At 42.6% G+C, this 20,565-nt stretch overlaps 1 protein-coding gene across 1 annotated transcript; it reads left to right on the top strand.

Moving 5' to 3' along the window:
* The first annotated feature begins 732 nt into the window (after positions 1-732).
* LOC124596528 lies at positions 733-4,711 on the top strand. The gene is made up of 2 exons (XM_047135698.1): positions 733-972; positions 4,215-4,711. Exons 1-2 carry the CDS (start codon positions 924-926, stop codon positions 4,670-4,672), a joined length of 507 nt encoding a protein of 168 aa, XP_046991654.1. The 5' UTR covers positions 733-923; the 3' UTR covers positions 4,673-4,711.
* Positions 4,712-20,565: the final 15,854 nt, after the last annotated feature.

The raw sequence follows: 20,565 nt of genomic DNA, 5'->3' as shown, positions 1-20,565 counted from the left end.
TTGGATTCCCTGGCGACTTTGGAAATGGAATGTCCTCTGTGTATAGCTCTAACTACCATCCACCGTTCAAGTCTGTTAGTTCCCATCGTGCAGCCATAATCACGCCGGAAAGCTTTTCACGTGAACCACCTGAGTACAAATGACAGTTCCGCCAATGCACTGCCCTTTTATACATTGTGTACACAATACTACCTCCGTCTGTATATTTTCCCATAACTTTTGTCACCAAAGTGTAAAAGTGGAAGCTCGAAAGTGAATTTAGTTGTGAGTTGGTCATTAGTGAATGGTACAGAATCTTTGATTACATAGAATAATTGTTACTTATAAAGTATCTCTCTCTTTGATTGAGACCGTGTGTTGCCGCACATGTACGCGGCCCGACGAAATGGGCGAGACTGGAATGTGTCAGTATGTTACAAATGAACGTGTGGTAACTAGGGTGATGAATTGATTGGAGACAGCCATATAACACGTCCTAAATCTGGTCTTTGATAAATGTGTGGAATATCGCTCGTCGTTGGCTGTTTAACAGCGGAGTACGAAGGGGTCGCACAGGTGCCACATGTAGGAAAGGAGACAGTATTACCGCTAGTGGCTGAGCGAGGCAAATGTGGCCACGAGCGGCGAACGAGAATAAGATAAGATAAGCAGTTGCTGTTGCCAGATGAAGACAGCGCTGCAGGGTCGCGGTCAACGATATTTCCAAACCTAAAGTACTTCAATCGCGTCGCAACAAGTGGGTACAAAAACCATGTTTTTCGCAGTGACGCGTAGTTCATGGAGATTTCCCAACTCGTAACTCGTGTAACTGATATCAACAACGTTGATAAGACGGCTGTTGTCGGGTATATAACCCAGTAGCACAGTTGTGGAAGCCACCGGATTCATTCCTAGAGTTCTGCAGACCGACAGAGACGACCACCATGCTGAGACAAGCTGTCACCCTGATGTTCCTGGCAGTCATAGCCAGCGGTAAGTGCGCCATTCTCTCAATACTGTATCAGCAATTACACAAGCCTGTTGTCATACTTCATGCGAAAATTTAGCAGCTTAACTATTACATGGCCGAGAAAACGAACTTGTTATTATATTTTCGAATCATACCACGAAAATTGCACAGACAGTAGTCTCTAACGTAGGAGACCTTTCCTTGGGAGAAATTTCGGTATTATGTCAGCGTACTACTTTTCGTTTGATTATAAAGCTTTCATTGGCTTCATTTATTGTTACACATCGTCCTTGATAGCGTCCCAGTGGGGTCACTGATTGAATTCTGGGTCAGTGAGATGCTCATGAATATACAGGGTGTCTCTAAAGACACTATCAATTTCACTGAAGGAATATAGCTATTTAAAAATCAATTTTATTGTGAAGTTTTACACATACTCTGCTGCCCTTCTACATGACAACCATCTACGTCAAAACATATACTGTACCTTTCAGTAGTGGAACGAAACATAGACCTTAACATTTCAACCATAATGTGACCTGCTGCTTCCCTGATACAATTCCATAGATCAGGCGGACCATTCACTTTGCTAAGTGTACACTTTGCACTTGATGTACCCCGATGTAAAAAAAAAAAGTCTAAAGGAGTAACGTTCGGTGAACGAGAAGCCCACAGCCGAGGTGACCCTCTACGGATTTAACTCCCTGGAAAGGTTGTGTTCGGGTAATGATGGACGTTGTGTGCAAATTATGGAGGCGATCCATCTTGCCTCTGAAGCAGCGGTTCAAGGAGCAGTTCTAACATGTCGAGATAGCTGTTACCTGTTATTGATCTTTCGGAAACGAAGAATGGGCCATGCAGTTTTGTTTTTGTCATACCCAACCAAACGCTGACCTTCGGTGTTTCACGTTCCAACTACGATAGCTCGTGTGCTTCTCCATATGCACAGATTCGGCTATTGTTTCTGTTCACTTTCCCACAAATCTGGATGCGGCCTCATCGGAGAATAAAATATTGTCCACTAATTTTTCGGTCTCTACAGATTCCAGGAGGTCATAACACATTGCCTGATGACAGGCGAAATCCTCGTTCTCAAGGTGGTGCAAAAACCTCATTAAGAAAGTTTTCGTAGAGTGAAACGTAGGATTTTCTACACTGTGCTGCGAGGGACATTCAGTTCCCTATTGAGGCGTCGAGTTGATGCCTTCGGTCTCTTATCATTGGAAATTTAAACCTGCTGCACTGTTTCTACCGACACGCGTGGTCGTCCATGCCAAGCCTCACCACAGACTACCAGTACGCTTAAATTTGTTCACAAGCAGACGAACAGACGAATGTGTGCCGTTGATAGGGCTCGTTTGTGCAATGTACGGGTAAATTTCGCTTTGGCGTCTTCATATGACAATTCGCGTACTCGTGGACAAACAATTGCAACGCCTTGGCCGGCCGATGTGGCCGTGTGGTTCCAGGCGCTTCAGTCTGGAACCGAGTGACCGCTACGGTCGCAGGCTCGAATCCTGCCTCGGGCATGGATGTGTGTGATGTCCTTAGGTTGGTTAGGTTTAAGTAGTTCTAAGTTCTAGGGGACTGATGACCACAGATGTTAAGTCCCATAGTGCTCAGAGCCATTTTTGCAACCCCTTCTTCCGTGGAAAACGTCTTGCACGAAGGCACCAGTATCTGCAGAGAAAAGAAAAACAAATTAACGTTTTCATGGAAATGGATAGTGACTTCAGAAACACACACACACTAGGGTACCAGTATCTGAAGGAACAAGAAAAAAATTGCGTTTTCATGGAAATGGATGGCGACTTTATAGACACCTTGTAGAGCACTGATCGAAGCATTCCGACACTACCTGGAGGGTGATGCGACGGCACCCTAAATCTCCTCACCTTTCATTCTCACACTTTCTCAGGTCAGTTAATGCTGTCTCTATTTGTTGGTGAAGACCTGGTCTGGCTACTCATTCTTAAATGTTGCACAGTACTGAAGTGAGTGTTCGCCAGAATTGTAGCATTATCCATAAGTTATTGACCACTGATTTTCTCAGCTGAGGTGAAAACCTTATAAATCTAGGACATAAGTGCATGAACAAATTGTAAGGTGGAATGTCACCTCTTATAGTTTAGATGCTGTTAAATGTAATGGAGTATCATGTGTTTCACATCCCGTACAAAACTGTGACTGAAACGGTGACTATGGCACCTGAGTTGGTCTCAGGCATTAGATTCACTTAATTAACGGCAGTGCTGACGCTACTGTTGCACCTACCTCTGACTCCATAAGTCATCACTATAGTTGTCGGTTAATGTATCGAGACAACTGTGCAAAGTGAAACTATTCCCAGCCTACGTCATTCATGAAGCAAGGCAACAGACATAGCTTCTCTATAGGTTATAAGCTCCAATCAGTAATTCCGACTTAGTACATAAGAATGAAGGATCCTATAATCGTGTGGCAGGACGATGCCTTCCTGCACGATATGGCGAATTTTTTGATACAATAAAGTATTATTACGACAGAGGCCGCATCCCGAATAACTGTGTAATGTAGACGTGAGTATTCTATGTTTTCCTCTGATATTTATCAAATCCAAATGACAAAGCATAACAAACGTCCAAAGTGGAATTGCCCACTTCATGATGGGTGTTTTCGCGGAAGGATTACAAGTGCAGGGTAATAGGATTCCCTGGGACATGCTATTAGACAGATTCGAGCATAGCGTGAAGCTATACCTGCAAATTTTAGTCGAGAAGGTCACTGTCTTACTCCACACTGAAAGAGAGAACATAAAAATAAATGCGAATCATTAGTGCTTCAAGAAGGAATGGATGTAAAACCGTTTGGTTTTCCTCCGTGTAGTTGTCATGATTAGTTGGTAACTGACTAAAACAAAGGGAGCTGCAAAAGTAAAGTACAAATACATATTTAGAAACAAATAATTATAGTTTTGGCTCTTTTTAAGTGGAAGCTAGCCATATAGAACCAGTACATGGGACTCATTTTACATGTTGCCTCTGGTGGTGGGATAAACATTCCTTAATCAGATGATATACCTTTCTGTCAATCTTACAAAACCTAGCCGAAAATTGTGATTTTACAAGTTGATCTATCACTACGCTAGTTGCATATTACTTACTACAGTGACAAAAAGGGTAGTCCATATTGTGGATGCCAAGAACATCTAAGTGGTAGCGTTGTTAAACAAAAATTGTGTGCTCCTTGTAATCAAACACATCACGTTTCTGCCGTGCTATTGCAGCGTCGTACCCGAAGATAACGGTGGTGTTCCAAGACCCTTTGGACTACCAGGCGGAGTCCAAGTGCTGCATGGGCGCCTTCAACACTCCGCACCGCTACGATGGCGAATACCAGGTTACCGCCCTGTACCTCACCAGCCACGTGCGTAACTACGTGACGCTGGAGATAGGCCCAGAGGTGCAGGACATCAGGATCAAGATGAGCGAGTGGCTGGCGGGTGCCGACGGATGGACCGTCGTCGGCACTGGAAACTACTCGCAACTCGCCGACCCCGTCCAGCTGCTGAGGGTCCCCATCAGCTACAAGACGACACCAAACGCAACCTATCTGTTCGAGATCATCTACTACGGGAGCTACACTTACCCTGTGTACTGGTACATGGACGTGTCTGCGGGCCCGTACAACACAACATACAACTCCAATCCTTTTATAATCGGTATTGAGTACGAGTATTTGTAAGACTAATTATGTGCATCTATCTGTTGTAGTTTTCCATGCGGTACACCTAATAAATCATTCTCTCATGTTATTTATTCACTGCAAGTCTTTCCTGAAAGTAATACCTTGTCCTCTAATTAACATACCTACTGTCCTTTAAATTTATTGGACTGTTAAGGGGGGATGGAATCCTGAACTACTTTTTTAGATAAAAAACTAATTCTAGTTAAAAAATTGATTTTCCTGAAAGACTCTTGTTGTAATTTGAGTAAAAGCTGATTTTCAGTCGTCACCAAATACTGCGGTTTTCTTCCTGAACTTTTCATTCCGCATACTCAGCAGCCTTAGAGTTCATTCTGAGATTCTTGTCAAGATGCCTGCTATCTCATGAAATCTGAATGAAACATGAGGAGACACAAAACCATATTTTCCTGAGATCTTTCAATGTTGAACTGTTAAGCTAACACTATCATTGACATTTGCAGTCATGTTAAAAGTCTATGGAAAACTAAAACCCGATTACAAACTTTTCAGAGCATCTGAAGACGCACTGTGCACACGTAATGGAGCAGACCATACTCCTGACTATCTGCTGTTAGCCTCGAAGTGGCACTCTCGGGAAACAAAGGAGGAAGGGAAAAGGAGGAAGGGGGGGGTCTATCAATGACTCAGACTTAGAACATAAATTCACTACAGCATTTTACGGCTTTTGTTACTCAGTGAGGTTCTCGATTCTATCACAAACGTATGTTTACGACAGTAACTTCTTATGCACTTCGGTGTATGTTAGGAGGCTAACAAATTTGTAATAAAAACTCATGCATTCTCTGACACCGAAACTAAACTGAATAATATAATGAAAATGAACATATCTGATACGCCCTGCTTAAGTCCTCAGGACAGAACAGGTAGCTGGAATTGTGGAAAGGGGCCAAAAGGGGGCTGTCAGTTACACTCAAACACATATAACTTTTATTTAGTTGTCCAAACAATACAGCAAAAATTTTGAACTTAGTTATCGGCTGAATAGGCCACACTATCTTATGCCTTAAGGGCACAACCACTTAAATTTGAAAACGGCTGAAAGCCATTAACTTAAAATTCAAACTCAAAACAGAATATTTAGAAGGCAGGAGGCCTCACGTAAGTAAGTTCTATAACTTGGCTGAAGGGCCAACAAATCTAACACTTGAAAAGCAATCAAGTTTAATTTAAAGACGGCTGAAGGCCCATTATTTAAGACAGCAGGTAAAATTAATTTTAAAAAACGCAAGGCAGAAGACCTTATCTTTAGTTAGGCTGAAGGCCCTACACAGTCTGATACTTGAAAGACAAGAACTTTAATTTAAAAACGGCTGAAGGCCGATTACTTAAAACAACTATAATAATTTTTAGTAGGCAGATGGCCCAAAGTTTCATCCTTAAACAATATTTTACACAGGCTGAAGGTCCAAACAATCTAAGATTTAACAAGAAAGGAATTTAAATTTTAAAGCGGCTGAAGGCTCATTATTGAAAAACTCAATAAATTTTCAAAAGGCAGAAGGCCCAAAGCTTTATCCAAGAAAATATTTTAAATGAGGCTGAAGGCCCAAACAGTGGAAGATTTGACAAGTAACGAACTTTCAATTTTAAAGTGGCTGAAAGCCCATTATTTAAAACCCAACTATAAGAATACAAATTCAAACCATCGGGTATAAGCCATTAAAATACACAATGAAACACCGATAAGAAAAGGCAGTACAGGCAGCGGCGCTCAGAAGTTTCCGAGGGTCGGTCTGCACTTGAAATATTAATGTTCGCTTAGGGGAGACAGGTGGTCGGCCCAACTATATCCGATCCGCCGGCAACGCAACCAAGGGACAGTCAATGGCAGAAAATTCCGCTGGTGCGCTTGGAACTCAAATAACCAAAATACAGTTAAACTCCACCGGATGGTGGCCAAACCTTCGCCAACTCGAACACTCGCTGTTGATCATGGGAATACCCCCAACAGGCAACCATGGAAACCATCAGCACAATGTGAACAGTCTGTCTTCGGTAATTAAATCACCACTCATCTCTGATGTCCTGGGTCGGTGAGCCACGAATCCCGTAGCAATCGGAACAGCTCCCACACACTCCTACACTGCGTAGAGACCGCCAGCGGGCCCAGCCCACTGCGCCGCGGGAACATTTCCTTGCTGATCCACACCAACCGACCGACTGCCGCACACCGGCTAGCCAGAAACTATCAGCACCAGACCAAAGATAGTACAAGGTGCGAATATCGATACACACCATTGCTGCCACACGTAGAATGAGGAAGAACCACCGCATAACCGCAATAACCATGGGAAACCAAATGCAGAGTAACAGTCAAAGTTTAAACCAACGCACAAGCCGGGGCCAGCACGGCTCAGTATCCATATTCCAATGTCCAGTTTTACTTGTAAGTATCTTGAAGGCAAATATCTGTATCTGTAAATATAAATGTGCTATTTAAGCAAATTACCAAGTTTGCAAGTTTGGCATACTCCAATTTTGTATTTGGCTAGTAAGGCACCTGATGCACCGGCTTAAGTGATAGTATCTTTGTTAATATAAAATTCTAAAGATAACATTGTAAGTTAACCTTCAAACGCTTAAAATGTAATCGAGCCCGTTGAATAAATAATTAACAAAAAAAATAATAAGGTGCTGCAGGCAGACGCGGTGGAGACCGTTGAGGCGACGCAGCTGACTGTTGGCCACCGCTGCGGACACTTTCTGCACCCCAGCGGCAGCAACGTTGTGCAGACAAGTGGTGCTCGGTCACCACCGACCTTTATTTTCCTTGGTACTCAAGTGGCCAAAACGGAAGTATGACTGAAAATCATTATTAGTAACAACAACCTATCTAATGAGAGAACTCAGACGATGAGTCCTTCCAATCAGCCCTCAAATATAGTCAAATCTAACATCAACATGGAGTATCGACGTAGATGTAGATACCTCCTAATATCGTGTGGGACATCCTTTTGCCCAGCGTAGTGCAGCAACTCGAAGTGGTGTGGATTCAACTAATCGTTAGATTACGGATATTACGGAGCCACCACTAGCTTGCTCGGTGCACTGATGAAAACTTGGATTCATGGCTTCGTGGGGTCTGCTCCACATTTGAATCCCATCACCAGTTCTTACCAACTGAAATCAAGACTCATCTTACGATCATTGATGATAGTTTTTAGCAACTGAAGAAGGCGGAGAACTTTGCCTAGCCACGCCCACTGTTATTTTGTCCATACGACAAAGTAAAGCGGTTGAGTGAGTCTCTAATCGACTTAAATAAACAAAATTACAGCAGGCTGTTGGACCTTTCATTTATTTTGTATTTTAATAGTTTTAACATCTGAATGTAAACACCTGTTCTATTGTATGAATTTGTAGATAAATTATGTATAATTATTTACCTGTGGCTACTCTAGTTGTAAACTTACGAGGGCTATCCACAAAGTACATTACGTTTTGGAATTAAAAATAAATAAAGTATTGGAAATTTTTTTTATTATATACATATGAAAGCCACACTTAAATACTACTTTTATACATAGTTGCCGTTTAAATTAAGGCACTTACCGTAGCGATGGACGAGCTTGGAAATTCCTTCGTGTTAACATTCGGCCGCCTGCGCCTTCAACCACGTTATTACCTCTTCTTGAAGCTGTGCGTCGTCATCAAAACGCTGCATTGCCAACCACTTCTTCATTGTTGGGAATAAGTGTAAGTCGCTCGGTGCCAGGTCGGGACTCTACGGCGGATGAGGAAACAACTCTCACTTAAAAGATTCGAGAACTTCACGAGTGGCATTTGCCGTGTGGGCCCGGGCGTTGTCGTGAATCAGCAAGATCTTTGAGCCCAACTTTCCCCTGCGCTTGTTTTGTATTGCTCTTCTGAGGTTGTGCAGAGTTTGGCAATACCTTTGAGAGTTTATTGTAGTGCCTCTTTCCAGGAAATCCACAAAAAATCACACCTTTTCTGTCCCAAAAGAAGAGGTAACCACGTGGTTGAAGGAGCAGGCGACCGAATTTTACGACGAAGGAATTTCCAAGCACGTCCATCGCTACGATAAGTGCCTTGATTTAAATGGCAACTATGTAGAAAAGTAGTATTTAAGTGTGGCTTTCATCTGTATCTAACAAAAAAAAATTCCAATGCTTTATTTATTTTTAATTCCAAAACGTAATGTACTTTGTGGACAGCCCTCGTATTTTCAGTATAAGACGTCAGAGGTATAAGAACGGTTTTCGCTTGTAACTTTCGACTCTGTAATTTCCCTACCAGGGTCCCTTATCTTAAATTTATACATTTATCCTTCTCTATCACCTATCACCGCGATTACTGCAGCTCAATAACACGCAAACCAGATGTCTTGGCATGTCGCTGAAGAATGGCGTAATAATTCTTTTGGTTCATTTTTCTGTCTGCTTTCTTCAAACCTCCGACTTCATTGCCTCTAAAAGATCCCCATTCCACCACAAAACCTCCTCTCTGCTTCACAGTTGCAATTATGCAGTGAGGTTTCAAGTGTACATGGGGGAAATGGCATAAGAATTGACAGAGTTTACTTCCAAATTGGATTCATCAGTGAATAAGACTCTTTCCCAACCCCCTGCTGCCCAAAGTTGGTGTATCCTAGCCCACTGAATCCTTTTCTTCCTTTTAAAAGGCGCAACAGTGGCTTCCTGGTTGCTACATAACTCTGGAGATTGTTTTCTGCCAGGCGCCGTCTTACTGTTGACTCACTCACTGATGTATCCCCAGTAGTGTTTAGTTCAGCAGTCCTTTCATGGACAGTTTTGAATCTGTTACGTTTACTGGTCACTACCAAATACTTTTTCTGGCGTTCTGATATTTTCCTGCATGCTTCTTAGCGACTACTATCACCTTAGGAACCTGTATCTCGATGCCGGTGTATAGTCTTAACCTCTTCACTACTCTACGGAAGGATATCTTCAATTACTTTGGTACTTATCGGACACTGTTGCCTTATTTGGGTAAAATGATTATCTCGTGAATCACAGGGAATCTAGCACTCTGGGACCATTTTCAATTACTTTGGCTGCGTGTCCTCCCTTCATACAAACGAAACGACATCTGAACAGAACTGTAAGCGAAATACCTCTATACAGTCGTGCCGTCTACTGGCACCACGTGAGGACTGTTTGGTCAAGCAATACCAATATGTACCAGTCAGTATGTATATGTACAATAAGTATATGTACTTTGTTTAAGTGTCATTACTAATCTCTGTTTCAGCATAGGATTCTGTATTCTAATCCAATAACTCACACATATCGCTCTCACCTTGCTGCGTTGTAATATGCAGCATGGTGTTTCCATACTTATGAAGGGTAGTGTAGACTATACTACTCATACTTTCGCTATCTGAAGTCCCTACTAAACAGTCGCCAGAAGACCATGTTAGTATCAATCATCGGAAAAAGAGTTCAATACCTTCATGAAGAATGGTGTACGAGGGCTATTCGGAAAGTAAGGAACTATAGGTCGCGAAATGGAAAAAAAAGTGAAAATCAAAACTGTTTTATTTGCAACAGTTAGCTACAACCTCCAGCTACTTATCTCCATAGTCGCCGATCCGACTTAAACGTTTGTCGTAGCGTTGTACCAACTTTCCAATACCCTCGTTATAGAAGGCAGTCGCCAGTGCTTTCCGCCAATTCTCTACGCTGTCCTACAGCTCGTTGTCTGTTCCAAAATGTTGTCTTCATAGCCAGCAGTTCATGTGAGCAGAGATGAAACTCAGAGGGAGACAACTACGGGCTGTATTGTGAGTAATCAAACATTTATAATTGAAAACGATGCAGGAGCATGTTCATTGCCCCTGCAGAATGCGGCTGAGAATTGTCTTGAAGAAGAAAACGCACGACAGTTATGTAATGTTGGCTGCATAGCTGCAGGCGAAATTTCTCACCAGGCCCTCATACTTGGCGGGAGACACTACTGTTTTAGGTATCTTTATGTGCTCCCAGTGTGCTCAAAACCAAAAAGAACGACGTAACGCGATCGACAGGCGTACTAGAGACGCTGACCAACACAGCTGTGAAAAACTTCATCGGATTTTCACTGTGGTTTCCATTTCGCGACCGATCACTCCTTATTTTCCGAATAACCCTCACATAACATTCTGCGCCATACCTTTCTTATCTGAAGTCCATACCAAACAGTTGCCAGGAGACCCTCAACGGAAAAAAAACAAGTGTCCTTGCTTGCTTTTCATTTCATAGGCTTTCATAGGCTTTCATAGGCTCCACTCTAGGCTGTCCTGTGCAGTACTCGTCATCTCTCAACTACTACTGTAATTCACGCATGAATTACAACGTACTCCTTCAATAACTTTTACTCTTCACAGTTGCCTCCGCTATCCGTCATGCTTTAGGGCATATGTTCTGTTAGCCTATTCCTTCTTCTAGTCAAGTTGTGACATAAATTTCTTTCCTTCCTAAATTCATTATTTCTATTCCTAAATTCATTATTTATCCGAACAAATCTCATCTTCAGCGTACTTCTGTGGCACCACATTTCAAAAGCATCTAGTCTCTCATTGTCTGAATCGTTTGTATGTCCACATTTGACTTGCATACAAGGTTGCACTACAGACAAATACGAGGACTGTTTGGTCCTATCGGGTGTGAAATGGAAATCACGGTGAAAATACGATGACGTTTTGCACAAACGTGTTTGGCAGTGTCTCTAGTATTCCCGTCGATCGCGTGACGTCATTCTTTTCAGTTCTGAGGCCACAGTGAGAATGTAGTCCGCAGCTCGTGCTCTTGCGGTAGCGTTCTCGCTCCCCGCACGCGGGATCCCGAGTTCGATTCCCGGCGGAGTCAGGGATTTTCTCTGCCTCGAGATGACTGGGTGTTGTGTGTCATTCGTCATCATTGACTCGCAAGTCGCCGAAGTGGCGTCAGCTAAAAAGGACTTGCAATTTCGGCGGCCGAACACCCCGCTTGGGGTCTCCCAGTCAACAATGCCGTACGATCATTTCATTTTAGCGAGCATGTAAAGATCCCTAGATAAATAGCGTTCCCGCAAAGTTTGAGGCCCTGGTGAGAGATCTCGCCTGATGTCATGCAGCCAACATAACGTAACTGTCGTGCGTCTCCTTCTTCATGTCAATTCTTGGCCACACTCCACAGGGACAATGAAGATGCGTTTTCGATGGGAAGTATTATCACCCAAAATCGAGCCAGCAATTGGCCGCCTGGCATTTCATCGCTGCTCATATGAAACGCTGGCTGCGAAGACAACATTTCGGCACAAACAATGAGCTGTAAACTAACGTAAAAAATTGACATATAGCACAGGTGGCTGCCTTCTTTTACGAGGGTACTGGAAAATCGGTACAACGCTGCGATAAATGACTATGTCGGAGCGGCAGCTATGCAGAGAAGTAGCTGAAAGGTGTAGCTAACTGTTACAAATAAAACATTTTTGATTTTCACAATGGTTTCCATTTCGTGAACGCTCAGAGCCCTCATAGCAACAGAGGAAACTTCCTACATGTTATGTATAACATCATTGTTTTAGCATCCCAAAATTAATTTACTGTATTCCTTTTATTTATAAACAAAATCATATAGAGCGGTAACCTGGCCACTGTTAGTCTGCCGCCGATATGAGAAATGTTAATGATAGATGAACAAACAACGATACATTTGGAACAGTACAAATTAGGTTCTATAAGCACAAGGATAAATTATATATCTTGTGTACCACTCCTGTGTATGCATTGGAGTAGTATAGTTGTTGCTCTGAACGCATAATTTTTTTGTTCTAAATACCTTGTGCTAAATTATTCTTTTACTAGTCGGTTGGAAGTGTCTAATTTACCTCTTAACATTACGCAATGAATGTAGACACTGAGAAATTTATAGTAAGTTCATCGTGTGGTGACGATCTTTTAATTCGACTTCTTTGTGCTTTGTGTGCTAATATTTCGTCAGATATCCATGTAACAACTAACTCTTAATCGAAACAAAGAAAGGGAATAGTACCGTTATTAGACAGAATGCATGACAAATATGTGTGAACCGAAAACAGGTTAAAATTTGTTTGTAACACAATTTATTTTAATGTTTTATTCCATGGAAACATTCAGATTGGCACAGTTGTGATACGCACATAATTCTCAGTGACGACAGAAAGCAAACGTTTGACGTATGGGTCATCTCTCACACAGGCACACCGAGGTACTCGTAATCCATACCCAGAATGAAGTAGTTGAATGAGGTGTTGTACGGAGCAACGGCGATATTGTAAGGCGAATACAACGGATAGCTGAGAGGTCCGCCGTACCAGATCTCGAATATAAACCCGGACTGCGTGTTGGTGGTGTAGTCGACGGGTATCCTCAGGAGCTGGAGGGGTTCCGCAACTTCTGTGTAGTTGTAGGCGGAGACCACGTGCCACACGCCATCGGAAGTCTGCTGGCTCATGGTGATGTGGATGTCCTGTTGCATAGGGCCCACCGTGTTGTTCTCCAAGTTGCGCAGGTGGGAGCTGAGGTAAAGAGCAGTCACCCTGTACACGTCCTTGTAGGTGTGCGGCGTGTTGAAGATGCCTACGCAGCACTGCGCCTCGCCCACATAGTTCTGTGTATCCCGGAACAGCATCGACACCTTGGGGTAAGCGGCTGCAAACACACATACATGCTCACAATATGGCATTACTAACGCTAACTATACGCTGTTTGACAGTTGCTAAGAAACAGGGACGTTGTTGGACAGGACTAATCACAGGCTATGATGAACGATATGAAACACAATACATACGTAACAGAGGTGGAGTAGTATGTAGATAACAAAAAGTGGTACAGATTTCACCACATAGGGAATGAAGATAACAGACATAGATCATGTGATCAAAAGCATCCGGAAACCGCCAAAAACATACGTTTTTCATATTAGGTGCATTGTGCTGCCACCTATTGCCACGTACTCAGTATCAGCGATCTATGTAGTCAATAGACATCGTGAGAGAGCAGAATAGGGCCCTCCGCGTGGACTTCGAACTTGGTCAGGTGATTGGATGTCACTTGTGTCACACGTCTGTACGCGAGATTTCCACACTCCTAAACATCCCTGTGTCCACTGTTTCCGATGTGATATTGAAGTGGAAACGTGACGGGACACATACAGCACAGAAGCGTACAGGCCGACCTCGTCTGTTGACTGATCGCCGACAGTTGAAGAGGATCGTAATGTGTAATATCCACACCATCACACGGGAATTCCAAACTGCATCAGGATCCACTGTAAGTATTATGACAGTTAGGTGGGAGGTGAGAAAACTTGGATTTCATGGTCGAGAGGCTGCTCATAAGCCACAAATCACGCCGGTAAATGCCAAACGACGCCTCGCTTGGTGTAAGGAGCGTTAACATTGGACGATTGAACAGTGCAGAAACGTTGTGTGGACTGACGAATCACAGTGCACAATGTGGCGATCCGGTGTGGGTATGGCGAACAGCCGGTGAACGTCACCTGCCAGCGGGTGTAGTGCCAACAGCAAAATTCAGAGGCTGTGGTGCTATGGTGTGATCGTGTTTTTCATGGAGGGGGCTTGCATCCCTTTTTGTTTTGCATGACACTATTACAGCACAAGCCTACATTGATGTATTAAACACCTTCTTGTTTCCCACTGTTGAAGAGCAATTCGGGGATGGCGGTTGCATCTATCAACACGATCGAGCGCCTGTTCATAATGCACGGCGTGTGGCGGAGTGGTTACACGACAATAACATCCCTGTGATGGACTGGCCTGCACAGAGTCCTGACCGGACCTTTGGGATGTTTGGAACGCCGACTTCGTGCCAGGCCTCACCGACCCATATCGATACCTCTCCTCAGTGCAGCACTCCGTGAAGAATGGGCTGCCATCCCCCAAGAAACCTTCCAGCACCTGACTAAATCTATGCCTATGAGAGTGGAAGCTGTCGTCATGGCTGAGGGTGGGCCAACACCATATTGAATTCGAGCATTACCAATGGAGGGCGCCACAGACTTGTAAGTCATTTTCAACCAAGTGTCCGGATACGTTTGATCACATAGCGTTCGTAACATTCGTGTTTGACACAGGTCAGATTCGCAACATAAGGTCGATGCCTGACTCTCAGTAAGGAATATGCCCTCCTCGCGCACTAATGCACATTTTTCGCCTTCTATTCATGCTGGGTACCACACTGCTGAGGAGTTCTCGGATGGTATTGTCCCATACCGCTCTCAAGGCAGTATGCATTTCTTCTACGATTCATGTAGAGGGTGTTCATTGAGAAACACGTTTCACCAGAGCATTCCAGGTATGCTCTTTAGGGTTTAGATTTGTGGATTACGCAGACCACATCGTAAGTTCAGTATCTCCAATATCCAGTTACACCGCAGCGGTCCTGTTTGGGCGAGCTTGGTCGTTCATAAAGAGAAAGTCGTGACCAACATTATCTAGAATAATTTCCCTGCAATACCACCGTTCTGGAGCCTTACTTTGTGCAAAGATATGCAGCAGTATTCGGTCACTGTGCGTAATGCCTGCTCACATCATAACGCCTAGGTCATACCGACGGCGCTCATGGACACTGTGGAGTGTACGTGTTCCCCTCTCTCCACACTAATCTGTGGCCACAGTCACTTGTCACAGTGAAGCGTGATTCGTCGTAGAACATCACTCTCCACCACCGTTGCAGACCCCAAGCAGCATATACCTAGAACATTTTTTCGACGATGAAGTGATTTAAGTGGGATGCATTTAACATGTTTCCGAGCATACAAATAAGCCTGATTAATTCGCCTAGAAATAGTTTTGGCTGAGACATGTGTACCGGTAGCTGCTGCAACGTTTGCAGCCAGCTGCCTAGGAATGAGACGTCTATCCATTTTCACCACTTAGGCTATGTATCGATCCTCTTGCGGTGTGGTGATTCGTCTAAGGCCACCAGCATGCTTCCGCATGACATTTACACCGGCATCGGCCTTTTTAATCGCGAGATCACGATTTCGGATGCCGCGCGGGATTAGCCGAGCGGTCTGGGGCGCTGCAGTCATAGACTGTGCGGCTTGTCCCGGCGGTGGTTCGAGTCCTCCCTCGGGCATGGGTGTGTGTGTGTGTTTGTCCTTAGGATAATTAAGGTTAATTAGTGTGTAAGCTTAGGTACTGATGACCTTAGCAGTTAAGTCCCATAAGATTTCACACACATTTGAATTATTTCGGACTCATTGATTACTGTGGCCACAGTAGTGACACTTTGACAGGCTTCGAGCCGTCCGGCTGCTCGTCCGCGATCATAAGCACTCAAATGATGTGTTGCAGACTTGTTGCCGTACCACACGGAATGTTGGAGTAATTGGTTCTACAACAACCTTCGTCAAACAGAGTACGGCAAGAACTGTCATATGCATAGAAAATGTTTCTGGATAGGCTTCGCTGCAGCTACCACGTCCAGGTCTCCACATTTTCTCCTGTCATTGATCGGGTGTTCCGTAGCAATTATCGGTTGTTCCACGACAATTATCGGTTGTTCCGTAGCAACTGTCAACCAATGAACTTTTCCTTTAAACATTTGACTACAGTTTCTCCCATCAACTGGTTTGGTGGTTAACGAAATAACCACACAAAACCAAAGTTAGAGGTTCCGATGTCCAGAAGACGGTTGAATTTTTCTTGGAAGACAACGTGACTTTCCACCGGTGAGATGCTTTGTCGGTGCGTAATAAAGGCGAATGTTTCTTTGTTCATACTATACGTTGAAGTGTACTTCAGTATATGGCACGTGGATGGTAGAAAGACGAAGGTGTGTCCGCAGTTTTACCTTTATTCGTTCAGTTGCTGTGCTCACCGAAATAACCTGTGCAAACACCTGTCAAACTTTTCGTAATCTCACGACACAAAAAAATTAGTTACCCCCAGGAGGCGTCCCACAGACACCGTGCAACACCGGCTCTAACTTTGACCTCAGTTCACACAGGAAGACATCCTACATCAGGTATGCGATATCTACACGAAGCCCCCAAATTGTGATTAGATTCCTTAGAGCCATCAGATTTGTGTAAATGTTGCGCAACACGGAGAAACTGACACGCAATACATATGATGACCATCCAGTGCCTAAACCAGTCACCTGCATGCAAGAAATACAGTTACTCGTAATGAATTTGTCCCTGTAACGATCTTAATAGACGGCCGTGAATCTGGAAATCAACGTTAGATAGAGGAGGAAAATAAACTAAGTGAGACAGTGGTGACGTCATTTGATACACTTGTGAAGAGACTGCATCTGGAAGGAAGATAGGAATCAGGTGGTGTAGTTACCTGCACACGCTATCAACAACAGCAGAGACACCGTCTGCTTTAACATGATGAACATCTGGATCTCTTGTCTCGACTAAGAAGGGACTGAATGTAGAGCCACGAGCTTGACAACGCTTTTTATACAACTAAGAGAGGCCAATTTTGACGTCAGGTATGCCAGAGTGGCCATCGATAACAATGTGGTAGCTGCGGCAGAGGGTGGAGCGCGTTCACGTGTGAATAACATTTCGTATCTGCCACTGATATCAGAGCATGTCAGATACTTCTTGTTTTTTAGTAATCAAACTTGTGACAGGTTTGATGCGGTCTGACACGAATTCGTGTCTTAATAACATTTTGCGACTGCGCGATTTCAACTTAAAGTGAAACATAATGATCATATTAAGCGAAAGCTAGTTAAACTGTTCCTATGTTTCAGGAAGCGTGGTAGCTTTTGGCTATTTGGCTACGAAGGCACCCTTGTTTCTCTCCCGTATACCAGATACTTCATTACACTTCAACTTATAATATGAGTTAAGGTACACTCGGCTTTATTTCACACACACAAAGCATCTCTCGAATGAAAAGTTACGTTAACAGCCAAAAAATATTTAACCACCTTGTGGACATGGGAACCTGTACCTTCCGTTGTTTGCTGTTATTTTCCTGGCTCCCAACGCGCTTGCTGCTATACTCAGACAATCAGTCATACAATTGCTCAAAAAATTAATAAAATGCAGACAGAAGGGTAGTGTGGAGTGAAAAATTATGTTAACCACACACTAAAACTTTCATTAAGATGCGAAGAAGTTTATTAAACCTTTTGCTTCACTGAATCAACCTAAATATAGCAAGTAAAGCTAATGAATAAACGACAGCAGTACACTTCGTAAGCCAGTTATGGGTCCCAGTGAACTATTGAAAATGTTTCTAAGTTCAACCGAGTCTGTTCACACTGAAAGCTCCACACTAGCTACCCAGTCTAACAATTAGTCGAAAACGATTGTAAACTCGAGGACATATTTCTAAGTTCAGACACTTTTCACCTTGCTGACTCTTTTTGAGTCCACACGACTATGTGCCCGTAGACATCCTAGGGGTGAGCCACCGATCCACTCGTATTTTACAAGTCAGCGATTCGTAAACAAAAAATTTCTGAACAGTTTACAAACGTTACCAAATCATCGTCCATAGATACATACGTTTGCACTGCTCCAGCTCTTGCATACGAATAACTCCGGTCAAGTCAGCCTACGTCCTTCTATGCCCTCGTACAGCGTTTACGAAAATCTCCATACATACATTTACCATACATTCTTAACTACTATTTATCTTACTCTATACACATGTACAACAGATTAGACGGGAATTTTCTCAATTTACCGACATTGTCTTTTTTTTTTTTTTTTTTTTTGGTCCAGTTCACTAGTTAGTTCTGTAATCAAATTCTTGTACGTGTAAGCAAGCGCTGCTCTAGCCTGTTTTGCAGCAAAAAAATTATAAACAAATAGAACTAGCTTCATTTACACATAAATACCTAAGTAAATATCTAAACTCGTATTCTGCTGCTACTTTCATTATTTTATTAATCATACTGCGTAAAGAAGGCCGTTTTATGTTCAGAATACATATACGAACACGTAGTTTAAAATCAACATAAATAAATATTAAATGTTGTTCGTTGGTAAGCGCATCATTTAGAACTACTCGACTGATCTGATTATTTTTTTAAAGTTTTCAACATTTCGCGACCCTGTCAGCTACTGTGTAAATATTAATTACAAATTAACAATAGCCTCAGTTGCAAATGAGGCTGTTGTTAATTTAAAATTAATTTTTTAAGTGTTCGTAATAGTCCGAATAAAGTTTTAGTGAAAAAAATTGGAAAAGTTGCCGAAAAAATGGAAAATTCGGGAAAACCTGAAAGTGTTTTTATCTACGAAACTTTTGTATGAATTCAAGACCATAATCCACGATTCGAACGAAGGATACGCGTAATTCTTTTTTGTTTTGTTCGTTATGGTCCTGGAAAAGGTATGAGGAAAAATTCAGGAAAATTAGAAGGGAAAGTCGGAAAATCAAAAATCGTAAGTTTCGTATAAATGTTCGGCCATAGCTGACTATAAGGAACTATGTATTTGGTTGATTCTTCCTTACTGTGTTCGCTATTCTCCCGGGATGGAAATTACTCCATTGAATGTTTTCAGTTGAAACAAAACCTGTGGAAGATCTAGACAAAAATTTGGGAAAACGCATTCCATCCTAAATTAAAATACCCAATTCCGATTTATTTCGTCACTACGTGCGCAAATGTAGTTTGACAGCTGACAGCCAAATTGTGAATTGTGAAGTGACAGACAGGTATACAGTAACAACGAAGTGAATCAGTTGTTCGTTTTAATTGGACTGCGATTAGTCGCATCGCACATTGTGTCGCAATCGACACTATTTGAATTGAAGTGACACTATTTAATCACATTGCGATGCAGACAGTAAGATGGAGCAAGTTATGCCTCAGAACCCACAACGCTACAAACCAAATGAATTTTGGATGTGATCGGACTGCAGTGCAACGAGATGAAGGAAATTAAATTGAATGGAATCGATTTCCACAAACACTTTCAGCACTTACACAAGAAGAAAGAGAAAATGCAAACGGATGTGATATCCATCGAATGCGACGTCATCGATCAGTTAAAGCCAACAATGAATTTGTGACAAACAAATGTTGCGTTTATAGCGTCCCCAGTGCCATATTACGAAAAGACAATATTTATAAAGAAGACATTCATAATTTGTAAGAGATTTTTTTTTTCGTGTAGCCGTAAAATAATAATTTCTCTGTGTAGGTTTAGATTGCAAAGAAATAATTTATGACAGAATGATCTAAAGAGACGCCCAGTTACACTCTTTTGTTAATTTTTTAGTCGACCTTACTTCTTCGCTTGTCTTGAAGGTGTCTAGAGGGACATCTTGCGTGTGCTGACGAATGTAAGCATATTTGTATGAGTTAAGCATATAATATATTGAATTAATATTATTGTGTACTTTTAATTTGTAAGAGGTGATCCCGATTTCATGTCCGCCTTCCTTGAATTAATCTGCATTCAAGTAAATTACAACTCAACAATCGCAGCGGCCGATGCAGCCAACGACGCCATTACGTGGCGATATTAACTTATGAAAAATTAGCGGAAGCGGAAAACTCGCCCGCTATTAGCATAATATAAATTTTTCTCCACAGCCGCACGAAGTTGCAGAAATACTTAGGTTTAAGATTCTTATTTTCAGTAGCATAGCCGAGACTCAGAGCCAGGACTCTGACTACAATACAATGGTTAACGGAGGTAAGAAAAATACTCTCGCGCGTGTGTGGGCCGCAATTGTAATTAATAACTAAAGATCTTTTGCTTTAACGTCAACTGACTAGCCGAGGAAATTTATATGAAAAGTTTATTACATTGTTCAACTTAAATATCATTTTTATGAAGGCCCGCCACGTAAGTCGGCAACAATCAAAAAATAATAATAACAATAATAATATATTAAATTACGACGGCCGACGGACGCGAGATTGGCGCCGCAACTTT

This window comes from Schistocerca americana, chromosome 2 (genome assembly GCF_021461395.2).
Source record: "Schistocerca americana isolate TAMUIC-IGC-003095 chromosome 2, iqSchAmer2.1, whole genome shotgun sequence".
NCBI classification, from domain to species: Eukaryota; Metazoa; Arthropoda; class Insecta; order Orthoptera; family Acrididae; genus Schistocerca; species Schistocerca americana.
The sequence above is the reverse complement of the archived record's forward strand: the minus strand, read 5'-3'. Positions and strand labels throughout refer to the sequence as shown.